At 38.9% G+C, this 24,972-nt stretch overlaps 1 protein-coding gene across 1 annotated transcript in view; it reads left to right on the forward strand.

Annotated features, from left to right (window-relative positions):
• Nucleotides 1-518: 518 nt before the first annotated feature.
• Nucleotides 519-24,972, forward strand: part of TMEM131 (transmembrane protein 131) — a 195,929-nt gene continuing 171,475 nt past the window's right edge. The window contains exon 1 of the mRNA XM_049784899.1: nucleotides 519-865. Within this exon, the coding sequence (XP_049640856.1) occupies nucleotides 703-865 (163 nt within the window). The 5' untranslated portion in view covers nucleotides 519-702. The remainder of the gene's footprint in view (nucleotides 866-24,972) is intronic.

Genomic DNA, 24,972 nt, shown 5'->3' on the forward strand with positions numbered 1-24,972 from the left:
GCGACCCGTCCCCGCGTGAGAACGAACTAGCAGCGCCCACCACGGTCTGCCGCAGCCTCCACGCCGCCCGCGCGCTACAGCGCCTGCGCGAGGAGACTGCCCTCCCACGGTCACGTGATCACTCTCAAGCCCTCTCGAAGCGTAGGCGGCCATCTTTAGTCCTGGCAACGGAGTTGGGGGGCAGGCGTTCTCTCATCCTTCCCCATCGCGGAACATCCGTGACGGCGGGGGCTGTTTCCTTGTTTTACTATCCCTGTTTCGCTTATTTGGACCTCCGAGAGGGCGGGGTGGAGAGGATGATTTAGGCTAGCTGCGGATGGATGGAGGTGGAGGGGGGCGGTGCTTAGTAGCGACGCTCCGCCCTTCGTAGGCCACGCACGGCTCTTGCCCGTTTCCAACATGGCCGCCCGCCGCGCTTGACCCGGGCCCTCAGTGCGCTCGGACACTCGTTCGTAAGCGATGTGGAAGCCGAGCCGGTGACTGACACTGACGCGCACGGACCCAGACCGAGCGACACGCACACGGACACACGGCCGGAGCCCGAGCCCTGGATAACCCGGAAGTGCTTGGGAGCTTTCGGCGCCGCGGCCAAGAGCCCGGGAAGGAGACCACGGCTCCCGCGCCGCCGCCGCCGCCGCCGCCGCCTCCTCGCCGTGAAGGGCCGCGCTCCGGCTGGAGCTTGGCGGCCCTCAGCCGGCAGCGATGGAGGAGAAGAGGCCGGGAGGAGGAGGAGGAGGAGCAGCGGCTGGAGCCGGAGCAGAAGCCGGAGCTGCCGGCGCCGCTCTGGAGCCCGCGGCCGGCCTGCTGGGCACGCTCTACTTGCTGCTCTCGCTCGTCGTGGCCGCGGCGCGGGCCGAGAAGGAAGGTGGGTCGGGTGGCGCCCGGGCTCGCGCTGTCACCTCCCGGCGTGCCTGGGCCGCCCAGGTGCGGTCACGTCGGGAACTCGATTCGCTCTTGGGCTGTCCCCAAGACCGCCGGTCCCCGGGGTCCCTGCCCTGGGCGTCCTGTCAGTCGCGATCGTTTTGGGAAACTTGTTGGTTTCACCGACCACCTGGCCCTACGCCTTACAGGGCTGTATTTTTAGATCTAGTGCTCGCGGGGCATTGGCATCCTCTTTTGGGGGTGCTCCGCTCTCACCCCGACTCTCGGGCTCCCATCAGGGCCTTGGTTCAATGAGAGCTGGCGTGCACATTGTGCTTGCTGCTTTTTTTTTAAATGTCGTCGTGGAAACTCAGCGAGGCCTTTTGCAAAGGCTTTCCCGAGCACCGCTCGCATCACACAACACAACACAACACACGTTCCACTTGCAATTTTTATTTGTTTATTTATTTTTGTCACACACCGTTCTCAATTTGAGGAACCTGGTGTCTTGGGCTTGCTTGCCTTGAGTGTTAAAGTCATGCTTCATGGGAAGGTAGCGCTCGATGTTCGGTTATTTTCTTTTTTTTTTTGCCAGCCTGGGAAAAAGTCAGTTTTACAGGTGTTCTTGAGTGGAAGCTACATGATTATTGGGTGCTTGTTGTTCTAATGCGGCAGGGAGGCGAGGTAGCGGGAGGGAGGTCAGACTTCTTCCAGCCTGCAAACGTTTTAGCATGTTTAACTTAGTGACTTCCCACTATGTTAAAAAGCTCTCGTCGGGTCGTGTGTGGATGCAAACCTTCGTGCCTTTGGCAGGGCTGAATGTTACGTTGTCACCTTGAAGACCAAGATCTGTAATTCTGTCATCATGTCACTACTGTTACATACGTGTCATGGATTAAACTAGAGAATAAAATGAGCGATAACAGAGACATAATGAAGAAATCACTGGAAGTGCAGGCTTTTTCTTTTATTTTTCAAAGCTAGTAAGGCAGAATGCCTCAGTTTAGTTTCTTTTCACACTGAACTGCCGCTGCAAGAAAATAATTTGTTGCCACAGTAACTTTAGGGTTGTTGACCAGCGGCACTTGCCTTTTATTGTTGGTAGCTGGCAGCTGCAAATGCAAATCATACTAGTGTTAAATTGCAATTTGACCGTTTATTTTTTGTCCAAAACATTGCATTCCTTTATGTAGCTATCCGCATAACTACAGTCTGGTTTTACATAGGTAAAGATTATGCAAAAGATTGCCATCTATAGAAGTGGTTAATTGAAAGGCAAAAATAGTTCCAGAATAAAACGTTGCTGTGTTAGAACTCAGGAGATGGCCTGAAGTTGTTCGTTATTGTTTACAGATGTGAGTTTTGAGTGTTCTTATGTGACCTTGGTGGCCCGCACTGGCAACCTAAATTAGTAGGATACTAGGGATGGTTCTTTATGCTTAAGTAGACCTTGGTAGGTATTGTGTCCTTGCTCATCTGTTCCTATGCTTACTTTACTCAGTGCCAAGCCTACTGTTCACACTTAACACTTTTTTGAACAAATAATTTTTCATGGACCAGTAGCTGAGGGAAATGAGATAATGATTGAGTCTAATAAACACTAAGTTTATACTGTCTGCTTATTTTTCCAAAAGTCATTTAATATGCTAATTCTGTGTAAAGTAAGTAAACAAATCCCTTGTTTGAGAAATGGCTACCCAAGAAATATTTGCTAATTTCCCCTTTGTATAGTGCACAGCTTCTAGTGCGCTTCACTAATACTCATAAATTTTAGTGCCAGGTAAGGAGAAAAGCTGCCAGTGTGAATTGGAAAACGAAGTGGTTGAATCACCTACTGGTCAGGGCAGAATTAACGCCTTTTGTGACCCAGGTTACATTTGTATAAACAATTTGTTGGCACAAAACAGCTATTTAAGATTTTTATAGTATTATAAACCAGTGGTACATCAATTAAGGAAAAAAATAAAAGATGGGGCCAGAGAGATAGCATGAAGATAGGGTATTTGCCTTGAATGCAGGACCGTGATTCGAATCCCGGCATCCCATATGGTCCCCCCAGCCTGCCAGGAGCGATTTCTGAGTGTAAAGTCAGGAGTAACCCCTGAGTGATGCCGGTGCGACCTAAAATCCAAAAGAAAGAAAAAAGAAGATATTGATGGTTGTTACACTGGTACAGTGCATTAGACCTGGATACCAATCAAAGATTTTGTACTAATCAAATAATCTTTGATGATAGCTATGTAACTGGCCTATAGTTTGAGCCTTCTTGCTGGTCAAATTCTAGTATTTTTGCCTGAGTAATCAGGAGAATCAAGATTGGGGGGTGGGGCTGTAGCCATATAACAGCAGGTAAAGAAAGTTCTATCCTTGAATGTGGCCAACCATGGTTTAGTCCCCAGTAGCCCATATGGTCTCTTGAGAACCGCCAGATATAACCCCTGAGCACCACCAGGTGTGGACCCCCCCCCATAACCACCAGATGTGATCCCCCATAACAAAAACAAACAAAAGAAATAGATTTTCTTATATGATTTATAATGCCACAAATTTAGTATCTGTGGGGGGTGTCATAAAATATGTTTACCCTAGGTATTCTATTCTTCACTTCCTGCTGCCTCCCCTTCCCTCTCCCACCCCCACCCCCAAGCAAGTCTGGTCAGATTTCTGGTTAGATGAGTAGTTACTTTTGGCTGTTCAGACTCTTAAGAACTTTTTGTGTTTATTTTGGTGGTATAAGCTAGTTTAAATTTTCACATTATTTACCTGCAACTTTAATGATGATTCTCTGGGTGTTCTATATGTTTATATTTTCACTATTATAGCAGAATTTAACTAGAAAGCCTTAGAAAAACATCAAAATTCTTTGCTTCCTGAATAAAATCAATAGAAATAGCTAGATTACCTATACCATTTTCCTGTTCGGACTAGATGTTAATTTTCTTAAGTCAGAAGCGAGAGCTATTCTTTGTTTAAACATCCTCTCTGTACATATATGAATGTACAAGCATATCTACATTTGTGCATATGATTACTCATGTGTATGCACAAACATTTATAAAATCCTGAATGCTTTAACATGTAGTTTAACGTCTATCTCCTCTGTCTATGGTGTATGTTATTAGTAGTTTAGAGATCTACAAACTTTCGAGGATATTTTGTGCTAGTGTTATCAGGATTTCAAAGGAGTTGCCAGAACTAGATATTACTATTATTATTACAGGTAACTCGATTATTGTATATTGGTGTCAAGTGTTTCCTTGAGGCTGACTTAGACACTGAGAATAATAAAAGTAGGTGTATGTGCAGTGAAAGTATATTACAGTTGTAACTAATATATGTGTATATGTATGTTTCTAGAAGTAGTTGGATTTATAATAAGCACATCATGTGCAACAAATGGCTCTTTAAGGGGGTTGGGTGGGGAGCAGGGATACTTGGGACATTGGTGATGGGAATGTTGCACTGGTGATGGGTGGTGTTCTTTACATGACTGAAACCCAAACACAATCATGTATGTAATCAAGGTGTTTAAATAAAAAAATATATTAAAAAAAAAAGAAAAACACGACTTTTTGTTTGTTTTGGGGCCTTAACCAGTAGTGGTTAGAGCTTGCTGTTGATTCTAAGCTCAGGATTCTTGGCAGTTCTTGGGAGAACCATATGCAGTGCTTAGGATTTGGGATCGAAGCAGGGTGGGTCTTGTGCAGGGTAAGTGCTCCATCTCAACTCCGATCATGTATTTATGTAATTTCATCAGAAGCAATTTTTTAGAAAATGTATTTTTTCTTTCTTTATAAATAAAGAACTACATTTTATGTATCTAGTAAATATGTGTTAGATTTTTGGAGTAAGATTTAGTGTTGTCAGTTTAAATTTCAGGATCTCATTTATTAATTAGTTACTAATAGCAAGGCAAAGTTGGACAGTTTTAGGAATTTAAAACTTATTTTTATGCAAATATTTTTTGTTTTTACCTATTTTGTGAGAAGTACAAAAGGTGGCTATAAAATTATTTTATCTACAAAGCATCTGAGAAAAGCACTTAGGAATAAAGTCCAGATGAAAGCCATAAAAAATTAACTTGGTGCTGAGAGGCAGTAGAATGGTAAAATGCTTACCTTTCATACAGCCAGCCCCTGTTGGATCCTTGGCATTACATATAACCCCACATCACTGCTGGGAGTGATCCCCACGCACTGTCAGGTGTGGCTCAAAAGCAAAAATAATAATAAAAATAAATAAAAAACCTGTCTAATTATAGCATTTGTCTTAGGGTGTTAGAAGTGATTAGTATTGGTTTTTCCTAATGAATTTATTTTTAATGGAAAAGTACTTTTTAGAATATTTTCTTACAAACACCAATGCTTTACAAACATGATGCTTAATTCTTTGGGAGTAGAGTGTCTACCCTTTAGGGCCTAGAAAGTAGACAAGTATTACTTCATTAAGCCAATTTTACTACTGAATTTGTATTATTTGCTTTTAGTAGAAACTACTCTGCTGGGAACATTGGTATTTCATTGTTGGAAAAATTGTCTTCACTTTCTCTTGCTAATGACTCTTTTCCTCATGTCATACTCTTTGACATCTATTAAAAAGATCAAGTTGTCTGAATACAAGTAAGGACTTTTAATTTATTTTTGTCTGGAGTAGTAATATACCATATTACTCTTGAATGCTTGATATTTTAGAAATTCTGCCACCGCTAGTGAATTGAGGTTTCTAATTGGCATTGCAAGGCTAAGATGTCATTCTCTGGCCAAATTTTTTCTATCTGCTGTTAGCAGTATGAGGTACTGTTGGTCTTTACTTCTTGGAATATATCTTCCTATATAACTGTGACTCCTTGATTGGTTATCTTGTCCTAGCTGCCTGTCAGATCTCCTCATGATCTTACACATGCATCATATATGCTGTACCACTTGAGCCACATTGCTGACCCCTAGCATTTGATTTTTATTGTTGTTTGCTCTTGTTTTATGTTTGTTGTACTTTTTGTTTTTCAATCCAGGAACTTAAACTCTTACCATATGTAAACAAGGCAATTGCTCTACCACTGACCCACAACCCTGGGTCCACTATCCTTAAGATTATTTTGGTTTTAATTATTAAAAATAATTTTCAGGTATGGTTCATCACTAATATTTTTTTAAATATTGAGGTTTTTTGATTTGCAGGCATTCAGTTTTGATGAAAATTTGCCTAAAGTGGTCTTATCCAACCAACATTCATCAGTAATATTTTATTTTTTATTTTTATTTTTAAATTTTTTAATATTTTTGCTTTTGGGCCACACCCTGTGACGCTTGGGATACTCCTGGCTATGTGCTTAGAAATGGCTCCTGGCTTGGGGGACCATATGGGATGCCAGGGATTGAACTCAGGTCCATTCTGGATTGGCTGTGTGCAAGGCAAAATGCCCTGCTGTACTATTGCTCTGACCCCCAATATTTTCCTTTTTTTTTTTTTTTAAATTGAGGTATTGTGATTTGAAAACATTCAGTTTTGAATGAATATTTGCCTAAAATGATCTTATCCAACCTTTATACCTGAAAGAGTAAAACACTAAACAGGATACAGGGATACAGATATCTTGAAGAATTTTATTTTTATTTTTTTGGTTTTTGGTTTTTGGGCCACACCTGGTGACGCTCAGGGGTTACTCCTGACTATGCGCTCAGAAGTCGCTCCTGGCTTGGGGGACCATATGGGATACCGGGGGATCAAACTGCGGTCCGTCCAAGGCTAGCGCAGGCAAGGCAGGCACCCTACCTCTAGTGCCACCGCCCGGCCCCGGAGAATTCTTTAATAACAGGACATAGAAAGTCAAAACAAGACCACTTTCCCCTTCTTACCTTTGTTATCATGTTTCCTTATAACTTATATCTTATGTATATAAAATATGTACTATACAATCACTTTAAACCATCACTTTTAACTTTTCAGGTCTTAGACTTCATATACCTATAAAACCCCTATTTGTATAGATCATGAAACAGGAACAGAAATTAATATTCTCAAGACAATAATGGTGGTAGATTTTTGAGCTAGAATTCTCATTGAAGCCTCTTATCTCATAGCCATACATTATAATCCTGCATGAGTATTAGGCTATTAATTTTGTGATACTGTATTACTAATTGGAGAAAGAGCTGATCTCCTAGTTCATACAGTATTAGAATATTTACATATTGAAGTGGAATACTTTATTTTTTTTGGGGGGGGTTTGGGTTGCAGCCGGCAGTGTTCAGGGGTTACTCCTGGCACTACGCTCAGAAATTGTTCCTGGCAGGCTCAGGGGGACCATATGGGATGCTGGAAATTGAACCACCGGCCTTCTGCATGCAAGGCAAACGCCCTTCCTCTATGCTATCTCTCCGGTCCCAAATCTTTCGTTTTTCCCCCTGCTTATGCATGCAGTTCATAAAATTAAGTATATTCACTTTGTTAATGCATCTGATCTCCATAATATTTTCATGTTGCAAACCGAAACTCCTTTTTGACACTTCCAAAGAAGCAGCAGCAGGATTTATCTTTTTTTTTTTTTTTTTTTTTTTTGGTTTTTGGGCCACACCCAGCAGTGCTCAGGGGTTACTTCTGGCTGTCTGCTCAGAAATAGTTCCTGGCAGGCACGGGGGACCATATGGGACATCGGGATTCGAACCAACCACCTTTGGTCCTGGATCGGCTGCTTGCAAGGCAAAAGCCGCTGTGCTATCTCTCCGGACTCCAGGATTTATCTTGTTAAAATATTTTGTGGCTGATTTATTTTACTTAGTACAATGCCCTCAAAGTTCAGCATGATATAGAATGTGACAGGATTTCTTCCCTAAAGATTGGAAAATATTCTATGTATATATTGTTTATTTTGTTCATCCATTTATCCATTAATTAATTGATTTACTTCAACTTCTTTACCATTACAATAAAAGTACTCTGAGCATGGGTGTGAACATTTGGACTATGCTTAATTTTGGGGGGGAGAACACATATCCAGAATCAGGATTGCTAGATCATTATAGTAGTTTTTTATTCTCTCTCTCTCTCTCTCTCTCTCTCTCTCTCTCTCTCTCTCTCTCTCTCTCTCTCTCTCTCTCTCTCTCTCTCTCTCGCTCTGTCTCTCTCTTCCTTTCCCTCTCCCTCCCTCTCTTTCTCTTTCTCTTTTTCTCCCTGCCCCCCCCCCCTACATTTTTTTGGGCCATACCATCAGTGTTCAGGGATACTTCTGACTCTGCTCTTGGGTCATTCCTGGCAGTGCTCGGGGGACCATATGGGATGCCAGGGTTTGAATCTGAATTGGCCATATGTAAAGCAAATGCCTTACCCCTGTGCTCCAGTAGTTATATTTTATTTTGTTTGTTTATTTTGTTTTGGGGCCATACCCAGCAGTGCTCAGGGGTTACTCCTGGCTCTGCACTCAGAAATTATTCTTGGCAGGCTAGGAGGAAGCATATGGAATTCCGGGAATCAAACTCGTTTCAGCACTTGCAAGGAAAACACCCTACCCACAGTGCTATTGCTCTAGCCCCAGTAGTTCTATTTTTAATTGGAGCAACAATCACACCATGCAAAAGATTGTCTCTGCATCCTTGCAACATTTGTTATAGCATTTTTACCCCCTTCTTTTGGGCCACATCTAGTGGGGTTTAGGACTTACTCTTGACTATGTGCTCAGCATTACTCATAGTGGGAATTGAGAGACCATATACAGTACTGGAAATCTAATTCAGGTCTGTTGCTGTCCTTTAAAAAAAGGACATATTTAGGGGCTGGAGTGGTGGCACAAGTAGTAAGGCATCTGCCTTGTGCACGCTAGCCTAGGATGGACCAGGGTTCTATTCCCAAGCATCTCTTATGGTCCCCCAAGCCAGGAGTGATTTCTGAGCACATAGGCAGGAGTAACCCCTGAGTGTCAATGGGTGTGGCTGAAAAAAAAAATAAAGGACATATTTAATAGCCACATTTTGTAGTGGTTATTCTAATATTAGGTGATAGTTTGTTTTTGATTTGAATTCCTATAGTACTTATGATATCTAATCTTTGCATGTGATTATAGGATGTTTGTACATCTTTTATTGAAAATTTATAGAAAATATCCAAGGTCTCCTTCAGTAATTTAAAAATATAATGAGTGGTGGCGCAGCAGTAGGGCATATTTGCCTTGCATGTGGCTGACATAATATGGACTGCGGTTCCATCACCCAGGGTCACATATGGTCCCCCAAGCCAGGAGCGATTTCTAAGCGCATAGCCAGGAGTAACCCCTGAGCATCACTGGGTATGGCCCAAAAACAACAAAACAAGACAAGAAGTTATTATGAGCAACTATACTATTAAGCTAGAGAACCTAGGGGGAAAAAATGTATGGATTCTTAGAGTCATGTACTCTCTCAAAGCTGAATGACTAGGAAGTAAAAATCATAAATAGGCCAATCAAAAGTAAGGAAATTGAAGCAGTAATTACGAGTCTCCGTAAGAACAAAAGTCTTAGTCCAGATGGGTTAACTGTTGAATTCTCTCAAAAAAAACTTCAGTGAAGATTTACTGTCTTTACTCCGTAAGCTCTTCTAAAACATTGAAAACAAAGGAATCCTTTCTAATACCTTCTATGAAACTAACATTGCACTACTATTCAAAGCAGACAAAGACATTTCCAGAATACAACATTTCAGAACAAAATCCTCGATGAGCTTTAATAATCATTGACAAAATAAAATCTTAGCTAACTAAATCCAACAACATATTTCAAAAATTGTGCCCACAATTACATGTGGGCCCACAGTAACAGGGCTTTTTTCCCCAGGAGGCCCTGTAGCTGAGTATATGTTCTTAAAATTAGTAATATTTTAGCTTTGAATTTCTGGATAATTTTATTGTATTTGATGCTGTTCCTTAAGGAACATTCCAATTTAACAGACTGACTATATGACAATAAGAGCTTACTAAACCTTCCGCCATTGTATTAATGACTTCATTTGTGATGCAGTATTTTTCAGAAATGAGCTTACTACTGTTCTTTTTCTTTTTCTCTTCTCTTCCATTTTACTTTTTCTTTCAACTTTTTCAATAATTTTGTTTTCAGTTATCTGTAAACAAATGTATTATGATCAACTATGTCAACTATTTGATTCATTTTCTTTAAATAACTTTTAAAAAAACCATATAATTGTATCAGTTGTTGATTCAAAGAAAGCTTTTAACAAGAGACAACATTCATTCATGATAAAAACCCTTAAGAAAATAAAGATGGATAGAAATTTTCTCAAGATAGTAAGGGTCATCTATAACAAACCCACGGGCAGTATCATTCTTAATGGTGAAAAACTGAAACCATTTCCTCTGAGATCAGACACAAGTCAAGGATGTCCACTGTCTCCACTTTTATTCATAATACTATTCAAAGTCCTGACTACAACAATTAGGCAAGAAAAACTAATCAAAGGGATCCTAATTGAAAAAGAGGTCAAATAATCACAATTTGTAGATGACATGATTATATACATAGAAGAGCCTAAAGAGTCCACAAAAAATCTCCTAGAAACAACTGATATACAGCTAAGTAACTGCTGCAGAGCCAACTCACTAAAATGGTTGCATTCAATGTACCAGAAAATGAATCAGAAGAGAAAAAAATCAGTTAGTGTATCCTTTCAAAACACTATCAAAAGCATCATGTATCTAGAAATAAACTGAACAAAAGATGTGTGAGAGCTATGTCATGATAACTTTAAATCACTTAAGAGATGGAAGAAAACTTTAGAGAATGAAAAAATATTTCATATTCTTGGTTTGAAAAATCAATCTTGGTAAAATGACTACCTAAGCTATTATATAGATTCAATACAGTCTTCATTCAAATTCAGATGCTACTTTTCAAGGACCTAGAAAAGTTAGCAATAAATACAGATTGTATGGAATCAAACACAAATAGCAAATATATTGAAAAATAAGAAATGCAGAATTATTATCTAATTTGGAGCTGTATTACAAAACCCCAGTGTTCAAAACTGCATTATACATTGTACTGGAATAAAGATAGGATCTCCTCTGATCAGTGGATCAGAATTAAATATCCAAGGACAAAACCCAATATATATGGGTTGATTTTTGATAAAAGAGCTGAGAACTAGGCTGGAATTTGCCTTGCACGTGGCCAACACAGGATGGACCCAGGTTCAATGCCTGGCATCCCATATAGTCCTTGAACCTCCCAGGAGCGACTTCTGAGCTCAGAGCCAGCCAGGAGTAACCTCTGAGCGCTGGCTGTTGTGACCCCCAAAAACCCAAAAAACAAAAAATAAAAGAGCTGAGAACATAAAATGGAGTAAAGATAGCCCTTCAACAATTGTGCTGGGAAAATAATATGCGTAAGAAAGTACAGCTTGATCCATATTTCACACCTTATACAAAAGTCAATTCAAAGTAGATCGAAGACTTTTGAGTTCTGACCAGAAACTATAAAGTACACTGAGAAAAATATAGGTAGAACAGGCCAAAATTTGGACCTCAAATGCATCTTCAGAAATTTTATATCACTGGAAATAGTGACAAAATAAAAATAAACAAATGAGCCTACATCAAAAGAAACATGGGCTAAAACTAAAAGCTAACTGAATCTGAAAAGATATTTGCATTCAACATATCAGATAAGGCTCAGTATCCTGTAAATATAAAATAATAATGAAGCTTAAAATAAAAATTCAAAAACTTTATCAATAAATGGAGAGAGAAAATGAATGGATGCTTCTCAGAGGAAGAAAAATGGATTGCTAATAGGTGTATGTAAAAATGCTCAGCATCACTTATCAATAGGGAAATCCAAGATAGCAATGAGATACCTCACTCACACCAGTCAGAATGGCTTATCTAAAAAAACAAACAAACAAAAAAAAACAGTAGGAATGGGGCCCAAGGGATGGCATGGAGGTAGGGCGTTTGCCTTTCATGCAGAAGGACGGTGTTCGAATCCCAGCATCCCAAATGGTCCCCCGAGTCTGCTAGGAGCAATTTCTGAGCGTAGAGCCAGGAGTAACCCTGAGCGCTACCAGATGTGAACCCCCACTAAAACAAAACAAACAAACAAACAAAAAAAAACAACAGTAGGAACAGTTTGTACTGACAGGATTGTGATGGACAATATCCTATGGAACATGGTATGGAGAGTCCTCAGTAACCTTAAAACTTACCTGCCATATAACCCAGCAGTTCCATTTTCGGTATCTATCCATAGAACTTAACAATCATTCCAAATGATATATGCACAATTACTCATTGCTGCACTTAGCAGTAGCTAAGATATGGAAACAACTTAGGTGTCTCCCACCACTGATGAATGGATTATGAAGATGTGGTACTATACACAATTGAATATTATGCCACTACAATGAAATAGTGCCATTTACTGCAACCTGGTTGGAACTGAAAGATATGTAGAATGAGATAAATCAGAAGAAGAAAGACAAATATTGCATGATCTCATTTATCTGTTGTATATAGAATAACTGGATGACAAAATGTAGTAAAGGTAGGGGTGCTTAGATCACCCTTGACCCTAGAGTCTAGGTTAGGGAATGAAGGACAGAAGCAGAGAATTCAAGCGGGAAGGGAAAAGATGAGAAAGGGAAGTAATGGAAGAACAGGGATCACGACTTGTTATACTGTATTAGTGATTTGGGAGACTGGCGTATATATATATATATATATATATATATATATATATATATATATATATATATATATAAAATAAAGACTCAATACTGAAAACATGAGATCTAAGATAGAATCACCAAACTTCGTAATGTGCCTATCACGAGGGCAGGTAGGGCATAGTGGAAGGGGACAGTGTAGTACAGGAACTGGCAATGGAAGTTGATACTGGTGGTGGCCTTGGTGTTGAAATATGTGCCTAAAACATAACTCTCAATAATTTGTGAATCACGGTTCTTTGACAAAATAAAAATTAGAAGAAAAGATATCCAAGTCAGTTACCTAGTTTTCAGTTACTTTTGTGAACTGTAGAAATTCTTTATGTATTCAACATATTAGCCTCATATAAATGATTTGCTCATTTTTCTCCTTTTTTTAAACAAAACAAAACAAAACATCATTTGATTCTTTATCCTTTGAGGCACAGAGATTTTTTTAAGTCTTTTGTAGCTTCACTTGTCCATTTTTGTCTGTGCTTTTGTTGTCATATCTAAGAAAACATTGCCAGATCCAATGTTACAAAATGTTCAACCTTTGTTTTTTTTTTGTTTGTTTGTTTTTGTTTTTTGGGTCACATCCGGTGATGCTTCAGGATTACTCCTGGCTCTGTGCTCAGAAATCACTCCTGGCAGACACGGGGGACCATTTGGGATGCTGGGATTCAAACTACTTTCTTTCCTAGACCGACTGCATTCAAGGCAAATGCCCTATTTCTCTATTTCTGTTTCTCTTTATCCTAAAGAGAAACCTGTTGTTTCTCCTTATGCCATTTATACTGTTTTGATGACCACAACTTTATTAATATACTTTAAAATCATGAAGTGTGTTCAGAAGTGTGTTCAGAAAGTCTTTGCTCTTTTGTTTGTTTGTTTTTGGGTTACACCTGCCAGCGCTCAGGAGTTATTCCTGGTCTACGCTCAGAAGTCGCTCCTGGCAGGCTCGGGGGACCATATGGGATGCTGGGATTCGAACTATGTTGGCCGAGTGCAAGGCAAATGCCTTACTGCTGTGCCATTGCTCCAGCTCCCAGAAAGTCTTTGTTCTTTTAAGTTGTTTTGATTATTGGGGTTCTTTGTGATACTATGTAGAATTTAGAAAGAAAAATTGTTATGGATTTGATAGGAATTGTGTTGACCCCTTAGGGTGCTTTGGGTAGTGTTGATATATGAAGTTTCATCTTATTGTCATTGAACACAGAATGTCTTTCTGTTTATTTTTCTCTTAATTTCTATTAGTATTCAGTGGTCAAGTATTTTGCTGTCTTAATTACTAGATAATTAATATTTTGTAAAAAATAATATTCTATATTAATACAATAAAAGCTGATTGATATTTAATATTAATAATTAATATTTATTTTGTATATCAAACCTGCATTTAAAATAATTTTTTCTATATAATTCTGATAGTACATTTTGATCAAAGTATGTCCTCGTTAAAAAAAAAAGTCTCAGAAATGGGGGTCTACTTCAAGTACGACACACGCCTCACATTTCCAGTGCTTTGGATCCCTGCAGCATGCCCTCCAAACACTGCTGACCTAGCTCTGAGTTGTCAGATTTTGCACTTCCAGGAGTGACTCTCCATTCCTCAAGCTACATTGTTGCTGACCCCAGATTATATCACAAAAGATCTTAACAGTTAATTTTTGAGAGGTAGTCTAAGCCACTTTGATACAAATTAATTAGCAGTATTCATGATAGAGCAAAAGATCTTACTTGGATCTTCTTTTACAGGGAAAGATTAAATTGGAAGTAGATTTACTAATGATTTTTATATTTTTTAAATATGCCTTCTAAAACGTAACTATATTTATAAAGAAGTTTGGTATATAGTTAAATTATAATCCCTAAAGTTATTTGGTGGAATAACACCCCAGTGTTTCAGATTGGACCACTTTTTAAAATTGTCCTGTGGATGGGTCAAATGATCTCTGAAATAGTGCTTGATTAGCAAATGGAAAATGGAGTAGTGTTCAGCACTACCAAAAAATAATTTCTCTATGGGAGTCGGAGAGATAGCACAGTGGTAGGGCATTTGCTTTGCATGCAGCCGATCCAGAACCGATATTGGTTCAAATTCCAACATCCCATATGGGCCCCTATGCATGCCAGGAGCGATTTTTGAGCACAGAGCCACGAGTAAGCCCTGAGCTCTGCCGAGTGTGGCCTAAAAACCAAAAAAATGTTTTTTTTCTTCTCCCTTTTTTCTTCTCCCTTTTGGGAAGGGCACATACTAGGCTGTGCTCAGAGCTTACTTTTTGGTAGAACTCAGGGGACTACATAGGATATTGGGGATTGTGCCCAGGTTCTACTTATGTTCACTTATGTGCAAGGCCCTACCCATTGCACATTGCTCCCATTTTTTTCTATTTAAGGCTAGTTATGCTTCAGGATCTCAAAATTATTAATCTAATCACATCTACAAAAATTGTTTTTGTTATATAAGGTAATTTCTTAGATTCTCAGGGAATAAGGGTATGAGCTTCCTGGATATATCCAGACAACATAAGAATATATAAGAACATATGGTAAATTGGACATCATCATAATAAAGTTTTGTGCTTCAAAGAAGCTTTCAAATAGTAAAAGAAGGATTAGCGATTGTAGTACATATGCTTTGCATGTGGGATCTCTGGTTTTAACCCCAGCACATCATGGTCCTCTGAGTACTGTCAGGTATGAACCAAAATCAAATGAGTCTAGATAAAGAGCGCAAAGGTTAAGGGGCATGCCTTACATGTAGTTGACCTCTATTTGATCTCAAATACCACATGGTATTTCAAGTATTGCTAAATGTAGGTCTGGAGAATATAGTGTGCCTCCTGGTGTCTTTGGAGGCCCTTAAGAACTCTGAGCATAGTCTGGGAATTCTTGACACCTCAGAGCCTGAATAGCCCTTCTCCTTAGGCCCTCACATGAATCGCCAGCCAAGTTTTTCTAGCATCACCAGTGAGGCTCTGAGCACTAGTTGGGAGACCTCCAAACCAAATAAGTAAGAAGAACCCACAGAAAAGGAGAAACTGTATGCAAATAATCTATCTGATAAGGGACAGGTACACAGAATATACATAGAACTCTTAAAATACAATAAAAAGACAACTTGATTAAAAAGTGGACAAGGGAGCATCAGGGGTATAGCTTAATAGATCTAGTTCCTAGCCTGTACAAGGTCCTGAGTTCAATACCTGGTACTGTATGTCCCACCCAGCATTGTTGATATATCTTTGTTGGCCCTGAAGCACTCATATTTAAAGCAGTGGTGACCTGAGTGTCCAGGTATCCAGTACAACTGGATATGATCCTAAAAAATAAACAAAAATGGGCAAGGGATCTGATTAACCCTCTTAAAAAAAAAAGTACATGAAAAGTTGTTCAGTCACATCAGTTATCAAAAATACAAATTAAAACCAAATAAAATAACGATATCACACCTACAACTCTAACTGTATTAAAAATAACAAATGTTGGCAAGGATGTATAGAAGTTGAAATGTCATAGTTACTATTGGGAATGTGGGGTGATGAATTTGCTTCCGCAGTCCTCAGAATGCTGAATGCAAAAATAATTGAGCCATTTTTCTGGGCATATACTCTACAAGATGTGAAAATTTGAAACCAAAACCCGTAAGGCATATTCATAGAAAGTGCATTTTTATAATAGCCATAAGTCAATTCAAATATTTTACCAACTGATCATTGGATAAATACAATGCTGTATTATTCATCCACAAGAAAGAAAAAGCTATTGGTGTACCACTAATATAGATGAACCTTGGTGATATTATACTAAGTAAATGAAGTCATTCACAAAACCACATGTAATTACAAAAATACATTGAAGGGGCTGGGGAGATAGTACAGTGCAAATGGTGCTTGCCTTAGAAGCTTCCGGCCTGCCTTTGATTCTGGACACTGTATATGAACCCTAAAGCTACAGAGGACCCTGATTGTACCGCTGAGTAGTAGCCCTGAGTATTCTGGATGTGGCCCTAATACAAAAAAAAAAAAATAACATAACAAATCAGTTAAATGAAATGATTATAATAGTCAACTCCAGGGAGGGAGAGCTAAGATAGAAAAAAAGGAAAGTAAATTGAGAGTGCTTCTGACCCATAACAAATCTACAGGGGGTGAGAGTGGGGAGCAGAATCATAGACTTGTATGTTCAGGTCTTACTGAGAAAGTTCACCAAAAAAACCCCTCAAAGCTACAACAACGAGATTCTCTGCTGTGGAATAAGAGCAGTAGCCAAATTCAGAGCTAACTATTATGGTCCTAGGGTGGAGGAGGATAGAAACTGCTGTGGTGCAGAACACTGTCCTGGGAAAGGTGAGGGGAAGCCAGAAACAGGCACCACAACCTGAAATTATATTCTAAAACTTGAACTAAGAACTAAGTCATACACATTATCCATGGCTGACATTTATACAAATGTATTCTGATAATCCCCCTGGGTGTGCCCTCTCTTCCAGGCCAACAGGAACTCTGATCCCCTTTAGAATCAGAAAACAGCCCACAGGCAAAACTGCCTTTTGAAGCTAAGGGTGGAGCAGTAGTGGGCAGAGTAACTTGTGCTAAAGGCAAAGCAAAAATAGCCAGATCCAAAGCATCTGGCTGAGTGATGAACACTAGGAGTCAGAAAAAAAAGACTTTTGACAGACTAAGAAAATTTGGAACAATGGACCAGGCCTGCTGTGCATCCATCCAGCTCTCCTTTCAACAATTGAGCATTTGGTTAGAGCCTTCTTTGGTTAGAGCCATATACAGGCCTTGAAGTTATGGATTCTCCTGGAAGCTCCCATTTGTACTCCGATGAGTAACCATTTGCTGCCTGATCTTGTGAGACATTGGCACCACAGCCATAATCAGACACTGGCAACTCTAAACTCTGGAACACAATACTGTTCTGTTTATCTTTATCTTTAACTAATATAGTAAACTTATGAATAAAATTTCCAGCAGTGCTCAAAAAACACAGACTTAAAGTATATAGCCTTTGAGTATAATTTGTACACACAAACCATACAGTCCTACTGAGGTTTTTACAAAACTGGACTTATCCTGACTTTTCACATTGCACCGACATAATGAAGATCCTAAAGAACTCACCTGTATTAATAGATTAAAAACAAAAGCGCAGGAAGGATTCCAAATATACCAGAACACTCTAAACCACCTGATGAGGATGTCAGATTGATCATGAATGAAATTCATTGTATGCCAGGGCCCTGGCTTAATCACTTGCTGGAGGGAGTGACACCCCACTCTAGCAAAGATTCGAAAGTAGCCCTGAGCTTTACTGGTTATTGTCCCACCCCAACCCCCCAGTGAAAATGTTGAGAATGTTCATTGAATTGAGAAAAACAATAGAAGGCTCCAATAAAGATGATAAAATATGAGAAAGCCTCTAATCAGATTATTTTATTAATTAAAGAACAGAGCAATAAACATTTAAGAAGCAGAAGAGTCATGGCACTAAATTTAAAAAAACGAAAATGAAAGAAAAAAGAGATCATCAGTAGAATGAAATAAATGAATAAATTAGCGTATTTTAGTATAGGCTACTATCAGAAAAGAACAAAAGGAGAAGAAAAGAATTAAGAATAGAAAGAAATCTATCAGATAGCTCCAAGATTAATAACATTTATATAATAGGGTTCTAGAAGGAGAGAAAAGAAAAATGTGGTGGAATTGTTTAAGTTATAGCCAAGGAACCCTTTCCAGTCTGAGGATTGTATCTCATACTTATCTCCAAGAAGCTCAGAGAACTCCAAACAAAATTCAGTAGAACACCAAGACACATTGTAATTAAAAGTTTTGTCAAGAGCCAAAGATAGAGATACAATTCTAAGAAAAGAAAGAGCAAAGCAGAAGCTTACATATAAAGGAATACCCACAAGACTCACATCAAATGAAACTCCACAGACCAAAAGTAAATGCTGTGATATAGCCAATATGTTGATTGAAATGGGCAATCCAAATAAGCTAGATTATCTATCACTCAAAATTGAAGACTGACACAAAGCCAATATAGAAAAAGCAGCAGCTAAAGAAGTTTATATATATAAAGAAGTATATATATAAAATATATATTATATATATAAAGAAGTTTATATATAACTACCAGCTATGCAGGAAGCATTGAATAGACTTGTATAAAAGGCAAAGAAGCCCTAGTAGTAGAAGCCAAAGAAGCCCTTTTATAAGAAAAATATAAAATGTAGGGAAGTAGAAAAGTAATCTTGGGATTATTATGTAATGAATTTGAAGTTTACTTGTTTTGAAGAGGACATATAAACTTAGAACTTTAAAGGCAACTTCATAGTAATATCAGACAGATATACTTAGAAGTCAAAATTAAGAGACAAATGGAATGAATCTACTATATCAGAGCAGAAGGAAAATAGTAGGCCAAAGAAGAAAGGCAATTGCACAAATATCTAGAATTCCTATAAAAAGAGGCAATACATTTCTCTTCAAGAATTTCACTTAACCAGGTACCAGAGAGATAGCACAGTGTTAGGGCATTTGCCTTGCATGGAGCGGATCCAGTGCAGATGTTAGTTCAAATCCCAGCATCCCATATGGTACCTTGTGCCGGTCTGGAGTGATTTATGATCGCAGAGCCAGGAGTAACCCCTGAGCACCGCCGGGTGTGACCCAAAAAACAAAACCAAAAACAAACAATAATTTCACTTAACTATAATAATGGTCTAAATTCACTAATCGAAAGACACAGATTGGCTAGAAGGATCAGAAAAGTAAATTCTAGCTTTCTGCAACTTCCGTGGGAGTCCCCCGACCCGCGGGGGTGTGGAAATGAAAGTTGCTAGTTATTAGTGGGTTCACTCGAGCAGAACCGACCTGTAAAGAAGAACTAGAGAAATTAGTAAAAGAAGCCTTCAAGACAACACATGCTGTTCAAAAAAGGGAAGTTTATTGTTGGGGGATCAGCTTTTAAGGGCTGAAACACGTCAGGGGTGTTACAAATTTTACACCAATCACAGTTACAAGCATTCATTAGCATAAACTGGGGCAGGTAGTAGGGAGGGGCAAAGAGGTAGACCTGAGCACGTTTTACTAAAAGGCATAAGATTCAAACAGAGTTCTTAATAATGTTTGCTAACACAAAGGCAAACTCTATATTTTTCTTTCTGGCTGGATATATTGGGCTGCTCTGAATTACTTTATTTTTGTCTATTTCCTTTGTTCTCAAGGCATGGGCCTTTTGGTCACGTGGGTGACCAGATTAGGAATTACTGAGGTGTCCTATGTCCCAGGTTTCATCAGCTAGGCTCCCCACAGCTTTCTGTGCTTGAATCATTATAAACACAGGTTCAAGAATAAATGAGTAAATAAACACAGGATCAATGCTTGGCTGGCAAGCACTCATATGAACAAATAGCAGCCTAGAAAAGCCTGGGATAGCCAAACTCATTTTAGACAATATAGGTGTCAAACCAAAGCTAATAATGATGAGACAGAGATGGACTTTATATTATGGCCAAGGACTGATATATCAAGAAGACTTGACACTCAATATAAGCACCAACATATATAAAGCAGTTACTAACAGATTTTAAGATATTGACTGCAATACAGTAATAGTAGATCTTAATACCCCATTCTCACTATTATATTGGTCAGCGAAACAAAAAAGGTCAATTAGTAAAATCTTGAAGAAATGGAAGCACTATACTTAAAGACATGTTATAGGGTTCTCCACACCTCCCCCAACCCCCATAAACTGAGTACACATTTGTCTCCAGTCACATAGAATATTCTCCATAATAGGACACATTCTGGAACACAAAATGTGTGCCCTTAAAATCATACAGATATAAGTGATATCAAATTTTTATAACACTGGGTCAGAGAAAACAAAGAAGAAACTAAGATCCTGGAAGCTAATGAGAATGAAGATACAAGCTACCAGAACATAAATGATGATAGTAAAAGATACAAGAGGAAAGTACTAGCAATTTAGTCTTTTATCAGGAAACAAGAAAAGCTGAAATAAAATAACCTAACCTTTCTATCCTTAGAAATAGGGAAAAGAACAACTAATGGAGCCCAGAGTAAATAGAGGGAGAAAGATAATGAAAATATAAAAAAGTCAGAATGAGAAAAAATATACTGAAGATCAGTGGAATTTAGAATTATTTGCAAAATAAGTCTAAAGCTTAACAAGCCCCTAGCCAAACTCATGAAGGAAAAGAGTGGAAAAAGAAACGGGTGAATTTTCAGGGTATTATATAATAGAATTATATATTTTTTATTTTATTTTATTTATTTTATTTTGGGGGAGCCACTCTTAGTGGTGCTCAGGTCTTACTCCTGGCTTTGTACTCAGGGATAATGCCTGACTGGTTTGAGGGGAACATATAGGGTTCTGGGCTCAAAGCCAAGTTGGTTATGTGCAAGACAAGCTCCATACTTGTAGTACTATTTTTCCAGCGTCATCCTACAATATCTTTTTTTTTTTTTTTTTTTGGTTTTTGGGTCACACCCTGTGACGCTCAGGGGTTACTCCTGGCTATGCGCTCAGAAGTTGCTCCTGGCTTCTTGGGGGACCATATGGGACGCCGGGGGATCGAACCGCGGTCCGTCCTAGGCTAGCGCAGGCAAGGCAGGCACCTTACCTCCAGCGCCACTGCCCGGCCCCTACAATATCTTTTTGAGAGCAGTATTTAGTTGATTAAATTCAGTTTATTGGTATTCTCTTTAGATCAGAATTTTGCTGCCTGATCTTTTTCTAATTCATCATATAAAATACTTTAAAATCTATTTTATAGTTCTTAGTTCTTTTAGTTAGATCTATGATCTACTTTGAATTAATTTTAAATGTATCATAAATATGAATTCCAAGGTCATGTTTTTACATCTGCACATCTAGTTCTTTTGTAAACCCCCCAGATGTTCCAAAATAATCTTGTTATTTTAAAGTCAGCTGATTACAACCTTAATTTCACATGCAATCTTCATACCTTTTGTCTCCTGACCTAACCTAATCACAGGTTCCTGAGATTAGGTCATGAACTTAGGCTGAGTGGGAACATTATCTTAAGTGTCACACATAGATGACTTTCAGTATCTTCCTCCTCTACCATAGAAATTTTTCTTTTTACAGTGATGAAAATTGTCTCTTAAGGATTAGCTTCTTAACCTACACAGACTAAAAAATGCAATGTAATTCTGTATACCAACACTCTTAAAAGCATTAGGTATAGCCTGTTATACATAATATTTATAGGTAGTGTATTTTCATTTCAGATGCATTAAGATACTAATTATTTTTATATTACTTAAAATTGAACATTTTTCAGCCTTTTATATTTGGTAGTCTTTAGAAAATTCTTGAGTTAGTGTGTTGATTTAGTGCCACAAATAAAACTTTAGGCAGGTATCAATCAACCTTATTTTTCTCTCCTTACACTATAAGATTGTGCTTCACCCACTTTATCACAGTTTACTTCTTGTGTTGTAGCTTTTATCACATAGAGCAGCTGGTCACAGTAGTGTGTTCTTTTCCACTTAAGCCTTTAGCAGTGTCATCTCCCACGTCAACAGTTTTAGTGTTCTTTGATAGGCGTCTGTTTTGTACATTCATGATTTTCTCCCTGCCCTTTACTCATGCTTCTTTGTGAAGGGTTATATGGACTTAATTTTGACAAAATAATTTGTGTTGGAGCTCTGAGTAACTGGGTTTCACTCCCCAACCCCGCCACACACCAGGAATTTCATATTCTTTGTATGTATTATTGATGGAAGTCAGCAAGCATCATTTCCTTATAATGCAGATGAACAAAAATAGCCCTAGTTGACGTAGAATGAAAAAGTAGTCCTGGTTGGCATTGACATTAAAGTCCTGGTTATTTGAGGACCCAGAGAGAAAACTCAGTTATCTGGCATGTCTAGCACCTTTGCGAGTCTAGCATGACATTGTGCCCCCAGCATTGCTGGGACTGAGAAGTCTATATTCTTAAGTCTTTGAGTTGAATAATCTGGCTCAGTTAATTGAGTTTCACTAGTTACCTTCCTGAAGTCTTTCAGGAGTTCCATCCCTCTCCCTCCACCCACGTTCCCAAATGTGTTTGGAGCTGCTTATCATGAATGTTGTTGACAAGGTTTCATCTGATGCTGCATATGGTTCCCCTAAGTATAGCCAGGATTGATCCCTGAGCACAGAGACAAGAATAAGTCTTGAGCACAACCCAAGTGTGTCGCCCTCCCAAAAACCTAGTTTTCATCCTTTTCTGTTAATATCTTTGACCTGGTCTCAACAGTTTTCTCCTCTTTCACCCATCAAATTAAACTTCCTGGAAATTCTGTTTCTAGGATCACACCCTGGCACACTCATATTCTTTACTAAGCAGTTTAGTGACAAGAGCCTTAGGACATAATTCAAAGGAATAGCTCCCTTTTTAAAAAGGAGTTATTTATCAGGTCCCGAGAGTTAGCACAGTGGTAGGGCATTTGCCTTGCATGCAACCGATCCAGGACGGATGGTGGTTCAAATCTTGGCATTCTATATGGTCCCCTGTGCCTGCCAGGAGTAACCCCTGAGTGCTGCCCAGTGTGACCCAAAACAACAACAACAAAAAAGGAGTCATTTGGGCCGGAGAGATAGCATGGAGGTAAAGCATTTAACTTTCATGCAGAAGGTCATTGGTTCGAATCCCGGTGTCCCATATGGTCCCCCATGCCTGCCAGGAGCGATTTCTGAGCACGGAGCCAGGAAAAAACCCTGAGCACTGCCGGGTGTGACCCAAAAACCAAAAAAAAAAAAAAAAAAAAAAAAAAAAAAAGGAGTCATTTATCTATTGTACTATCTCTCCAGCCCCAGAAGGAGGTATTTTAATAATACTCAAATTTGACATTTTATTCTATGCTCATTTCATTATAAAAACTTTTTCCACTCATAAATACTCCTGGAAGTTGTCATGATTTATACTTATATTTCATTGTAACATGTTCCTAGAAATATATATATATTTTTTTTTTGGGGGGGGGCACATCTATTTGATGCTCAGGGGTTACTCCTGGCTAAGTGCTCAGAAATTGCCCCTGGCTTGGGGGGACCATATGGGGGCGCCGGGGATCGAACCGCAGTCCTTCCTTGGCTAGCGCTTGCAAGGCAGACACCTTACCTCTAGCGCCATCTCTCCGGCCCCATGTTCCTAGAAATATTTTATACTAGCTATAGCATCACCATTTCTGTAATTCCAAGTCAGTAAGAGAATGGAAGGGAATGTTGCAAGTTCTTAATTTGCATAGATTAACCTGGATCCTGCCTTGAGCAACTAACTACTCAGCATCATCCAAGGTGCTGAGATAAACAGTTTGGCATTAGTTATGGACCAGTAGGCAAACCTGTATTGTATGAGAGACTGCTTTGGAAAAGATATATAAATAAACCAATTTTTGTGTAATGTGTTCGATGTCATTGTAGACTCAGACTATCAGCTCTATTTTTATTTCAACATATTGGAAAGATGATTAAGATGTGTGGATAATGTTGACCAAATGGGTGTGTACCTAATGTCCTATCATTGCAGAATGCATCCTTGAAAGTCTTGTAATAGCAACCTAAATAGAAGAGTGCCAGTGTAGAAAGATACATTCATAGATATCAAAGAAGGCCAGAAACTATCATCAGTTAGATTCTGAAAAGAAAATGGTTTCCAGAATGTGTGAGGTAGAATGTGCATTTGGTTGTCTGTGGACAGAATTATATGAAGAAAGAGCAAACAAGCTGGCAGTAAATAAAGAGTGTATGTGGGGAAGGAGTTAGTAAATTAAATGTGACAAAGCAGCAGTTGATTGACTTCCCCCAACACATACTGCCCACCTCTAGGGGTTGCTATTTAGGTACGGATACACTATGTAAAATAAAAGGATGGCTTCTCTTAGTCTTTGTAGATTTGAAAATAAAAATCTTAAAGGGACTGTAACTCACTACTTTGGATGTGTGAGGCCCTGGGTTTGATTTGCAGAGTGGGCATGGGAGATGAAGGGTGTTGGTGTCTTATATCTACTTGGAAGTCATGATTTATATACATCAAAATCTTCTTTTTAGTGAGCTAAAGTCAGTATATATATCTGTATATATAAAATTTATTCATATCTTTATTCTTTTAGGAAAGCTTAGAAAATTGGTTTGAGTGCTGAGTTGAAGGATATGATGCCTTGATGGCATCCTAGAAGTTTGCTACTGTCAGGTTTCTGTCTTCACCACATGAAAAAAGACAAGTGGAAGCTCTGAGGAGTCACTGTTGTTTATGCAGGCTCCCCTCAGGCACATGCCAACACTGCTTGGCATACTTGCTGCAGATTTATGTTTGTGTCTAGGTATCTTCCTTCCAGAGGTGGGAACTCATTCTTAGAGCTCTGATTATATAGAT

The sequence above is a fragment of the Suncus etruscus genome, chromosome 12, assembly GCF_024139225.1.
Source record: "Suncus etruscus isolate mSunEtr1 chromosome 12, mSunEtr1.pri.cur, whole genome shotgun sequence".
Lineage (NCBI taxonomy): Eukaryota > Metazoa > Chordata > Mammalia > Eulipotyphla > Soricidae > Suncus > Suncus etruscus.